The sequence below is a fragment of the Echiichthys vipera genome (genome assembly GCF_963691815.1).
Source record: "Echiichthys vipera genome assembly, chromosome: 13".
Classification (NCBI taxonomy): Eukaryota; Metazoa; Chordata; class Actinopteri; order Perciformes; family Trachinidae; genus Echiichthys; species Echiichthys vipera.
This window is the reverse complement of record NC_139838.1, coordinates 5229074-5234077: the sequence shown is the minus strand read 5'-3', so window position 1 is coordinate 5234077 and position 5004 is coordinate 5229074. Positions and strand designations below refer to the sequence as shown.

The following is a 5004-nucleotide window of genomic DNA, read 5'->3' as shown; positions in this document are numbered from 1 at the left end:
CTCTCGTATCCTCTCTACTGCCTGAGTTTTTTTTTCCAACTGACAGGAACTTAACCTGGTCTTGAAGAGCTGCAGCATTTATTCAGAGGCAATCTGAAACCTCACTGTACATTTACTACCACTTATTATATATTTCCCTCTCTGCCCCGATGTAAGTGCATTCACCATCTCTTTCTCTCTCTCTCTCTCTCTCTCTCTCTCCCTCTCTCTCTCTCTCTCTCTCTCTCTCTCTCTCTCTCTCTCTCTCTCTCTCTCTCTCTCTCTCTCTCTCTCTCTCTCTCTCTCTCTCATACACACATTACAAACTAAGCACAGTTAGGCCCAAATATTCTATCATAGGTATTTCATTTTCGTCATTTGGATAGGCCTATTCCTCTTGTTGTTTTTTTTGCTTTATTTAGGCTATGAATGAAGGTGAACTGCTAAATACGTTTCCCAGTACATTCTTGGACTATTTATTATGTTTACACCGCGTTCCAAATTATTATGCAAATTAGATTTAGGTGTCATAAACATTGAATTTTGGGTTTTTTAAATTCAACTCCTGGATGGTATTGTGTCTTAGGGCTCTATGGATCATTCAAATCTATCTCAGACACCTTAAAAAATTGTTTGCCAGGTGAGCCCAATCAAAGGAAAACTACCTAAGCAAGCTACAGGTTTCAAGAAATATGGGAAAGAAAAAGGATCTTTCTGCCGCAGAAAAGCGTTAAATAGTGCAATACCTTGCACAAGGTATGAAAACATAAGATATCTCACAAAAACTCAAGCGTGATCATCGTACTGTAAAGAGATCTGTGGCGGGTTTCAGAGCACAGACGGCTTCGTGCAGATAATGGCATAATGGGGAAGGTTTCTGCCAGACAAACACCACCCCATGCTGCAAAGAATACCTCTGTGTCATTGGCTGCTATGGGCATCAAAGGAGAGAAACTCATGGTGTGGCCCCCATCTTCCCTGATCACTGGGAGGTTTGTTCAATACAATTTGAATCGTGGTTGATGACTTGGAAATTATACTGGCTGTCCTTTGAATTGACTATTTAGGAAAATCTGAGAAGAATAAAATTTGCAAAATTTGGAACGCACTGTAATTAGGCTGTTAAGGTGTGGAAATAATGAACCTTCTCATTCTGGGTGCATGTGAGCCCAGTGCTGCCCGCGGTCACGTAGCAGGTTACTGAGTGATGCGATTTCTCATACGGGCATCTCATTAAAAGTATTGTTGTTATAAAGTAAATGTGTTTTATTTGTATCTTTCTTTGACAATAGCTGACAGTATATTTAGAACTGTAGTTTCACTTTCACAGCGCTGTGTCAGACTGTTGGATTTAACATCTATAATGAGCATTGCAGTGTTAGCATTGCTGTTGATGGCATCATGTTATTAGCAGGTATTCACTGTTGGATTTTACAGAATATCCAAAGAAGAAAAATTATATTTGTCACAGCCGTAATTAGCCGCTAATTTATTAATTCCACCGAATCACTGCAGCCTGTGCACGTCAGAGACATAGAGTCACGTTATGCCCGAGCGAGTGTGTTGTGAGTCTGTGAGTGTGCTACAGTTGTGTGACTCCTTTCAGATTCAGGCTTCACACACTCCTGTAAAGTGCATGATTCATGACACCGCCATGTAAATGATAGAGCAAAATATGAACAATAGACGCGTTTCTATCGTCATACGATTCACATCGTCATTGTGTCAATGCCTCGCATTATAATTGATATCACATTTCTTAATATAGTAACTCTCTATTCTGTAATTCTGTCTAGTCTACAATCTATACCTATTGCATGTCTGTTGGTCCTGGTCGGATAAGTAAACCAAGAGGCTAAATACATTATTGCTAATATACAGTATTTGCCCCCTTACAGATTTCTTCTGTTCTTGCTTTTTTGTGACACATGTTTAAGATCATCAAATTAATTTCAATATCAAACAAAGAAAGCCTGAGTAAATCCAAAGTGAGGGCCATTATCCACAAATGGAGAAAACATAGAACAGTGGTGAACTATCCCAGGAGTCGCCGGCCAACCAAAATGACTCCAAGAGTACATCCATGACTCATCCAGGAGATCACAAAAGAGCCCAGAGCAACATCTAAAGCACTGCAGGCCTCACTTGCCTCAGTTAAGGTCAGTGTTCATGATTGAACAAGAAGAAAGAGACGGAGCAAAAATGGCATCATGGGAGAGTTCCAGGGCCAAAACCACTGCTGACTGTTTTTATCTGGACACAGCCTATGATTGGGGTTAGAAAAACTTGATCGGGACAAAAAAATATCGGCTCCTATCAAATTGTCAGCATTCACATTAGCCACATAAATTGCCACACTAGATAAAAGAGCTAAGGATGTCTCTTAACCTTATTTGATACACTGTCTTTCTGTTTGATCTTTCTCCAGGCCTCAACGCAGCATGAAAACATTGGTTCAGGCTCCAGTATCTCCAGTGGGCAGACAGTGAGGACCAGTCGCCACTATGCGATGTGTTTAAGGGACCAGTGGTGGTGTTGTGGCCCCGGGCGGGATGCTGCTGACGGCTGGTCAGTATGACTTTGCTGGACTTGTGGCTGTCGCGCTCCATCCCCATGTGCCTGCTCCTTCAGAGCCTTGTCCTCATGGCCCTGTGCTTCCCCTCGGCCAGCATGTGTCCAAAAGGCTGCATCTGCCAACGCGACCCCCACCTCCACGGCCTCAACGTTACCTGCAGTCAGTCCCGCCTCAAAGAGATCCCCCCCAGCCTCCCTGTCGACACCGTCCTGCTGAGGCTGGACCACAACCAGATAGGCGCCGTGCCCGATCAAGCCTTCCATGGACTCAGGCTCTTGAGGGAGCTCAACCTTTCATACAACGCAGTGGAGACCCTAGGGGAAGGTGCCTTCAGTGGCATAGAGGCGACGTTACAGGTGCTGGACCTCTCCCACAACCGCATCACTAGCGTACACAAGGATGCCTTTGCTCGGCTCAAGGCCCGCGTCATTGTGGACGATAACCCCTGGCATTGTGACTGCGCCCTCCAGCAGGCCATTGGTGGAATGGCCCACAACCACGAGGCCGCCGCCCGGGTCCTCTGCAGGAGCTCAGAACTTCGTGACCAAGAGGGTCGACCTTTCTTGGCAGTGGACACTGACCTATGTAACCTGGCCAAAAGGACCACAGACTATGCTATGCTGGTGACCATGTTCGGTTGGTTTGCCATGGTGATTTCATATGTAGTATATTATGTTCGTCAGAACCAGGAGGACGCCCGACGCCACCTGGAGTACCTCAAGTCTCTCCCCAGCAAGCCCAAGAAACCTGACGAGGCTGACGACATAAGCACTGTTGTCTGACAGTAGTGTCAAAGTGACTGTGTCCCACACAGTCCTAATGACACCAGAATGTTTATTGTAACAGGACCCACATTTCTAGTGTTTACTATTTCAAACTCTTAGGGGATGTGAGCATCAAATCTGCTGAGAAATCTTTGTATTTTGGAAATTCTGTTGTATGTCCTTTCAAGGGTTTGTTCATGACTGATCTGAGATGAGAAGGGAGGCCACAGATTCTAATAGTCAAATACCAACATTGTATTTTCTATAAAAAAAATTGCATATGGAACGAAATTTAAATCTCAGGTTTAAACACTGACATGATAATGGCTTTTTTAGATGAAAATTTGGAATATCTGATAAAAAAGAAATATATTTGTAAGATGTAACACCCTAGACTTCACTTTCCAGAGCCCCCAAACTTGCTAAACCAACTGCATCTTTCATACCCCTTAAAATTAAATGTATATTTAAATATTTATAGTGACGGTTCTGCACAGAAATCTCAGCATTCTCTCAGCATTTCAGAAGCGGTTGCCTGCTTATGGAGACTATTACTACTACTGATCCTTACATTGTGTAATATTTTAGACCATTAAAGCCTTGGATATGGGGTATGCAGATATGAGGTAGTCTTATCTCTCTGCTTGCCTTGAGCTGTGGTGGACTGTTTTCACACAGACAAATCAAAATGAAAACTAATAGAGACAGGTCCGCGCTCACTGAAGCATTTAGTAAACCATGTTGTGGCTACGGAGAATACTGGATGGAATAGAAGCCCATCTCTGCCCATTATGAAATATTCAGTAAAAATGTGGACTTACTAGGTGGAAATTATATATATATATATATATATATATATATATATATATATATATGTATGTATACAGTATATGTATGTATATATATATATAAATATATATATATATATATGTATGTATATATGTATGTATATATATATATATGTTTATATATATATGTATAAAATACATGATCAGAAATGAATTCAAAAGCTTTACTATTTAAGTTAAAATGAACATATAGTATAGATCTAGATATGTCAGAATTGTAGCTAGCTTTAACTAGCTTGTCAACCTTAACTGCTACGTCACCCTTGCGAGTCAGGTTAATTTGGTGGTGTCCCAACCATGGTTCAGGGCCACACATCTGGCAAGGTAATGGCACAAAAGCCTGCTACGGGCCTGTGTCCATATAGTATTTTATTTCTATCATAAAGGGCGCTGGGGAGCAACCTAGCAACAATCCAAGATTAGCTAGGTAGCTAGCTTAACGCTACGTTAACTATACAGCTAAAAATAAACTCACAAGGCGTACAGTAACCCTCAACAATCAGTGTCCAGCTAATCTGGGCTAAAATTAGCTTTTCTGTCTTTGTTGTGAAAGATTCCTAAAGAGGACCGACAGTGAGGACCGCAGTGCTTTTCTGAAAAGTTCAGATTTTCAACTAGAAGCGCTCTGGGCCAGTGTTGGGCAGTACAGCGTTACTCAGTAATGTATTACTGTAATATTATGACTTTCCCCAGTAAAGAGTAGTGTTAGGGATTACAGTTTCAAAAACAGTAATTAAATTACAGTTATTAATCCAAGTAACGCTGCAATTGGAATTTGATCAGGGGCCTGGGCAGGTCGCGTATAAAAAAAAGTCTGAACAAAGACACCGGCACTCAA

At 41.9% G+C, this 5004-nt stretch overlaps 1 protein-coding gene across 1 annotated transcript; it reads left to right on the top strand.

Moving 5' to 3' along the window:
- Nucleotides 1-2553: 2553 nt before the first annotated feature.
- lrrc3b (leucine rich repeat containing 3B) lies at nt 2554-3336 on the top strand (the record flags this gene model as incomplete). The annotated part of the gene is made up of 1 exon (XM_083925269.1): nt 2554-3336. The coding sequence occupies one exon, from the start codon at nt 2554-2556 to the stop codon at nt 3334-3336; it is 783 nt and encodes a 260-aa protein (XP_083781395.1).
- Between the last annotated feature and the right edge of the window lie 1668 nt (nt 3337-5004).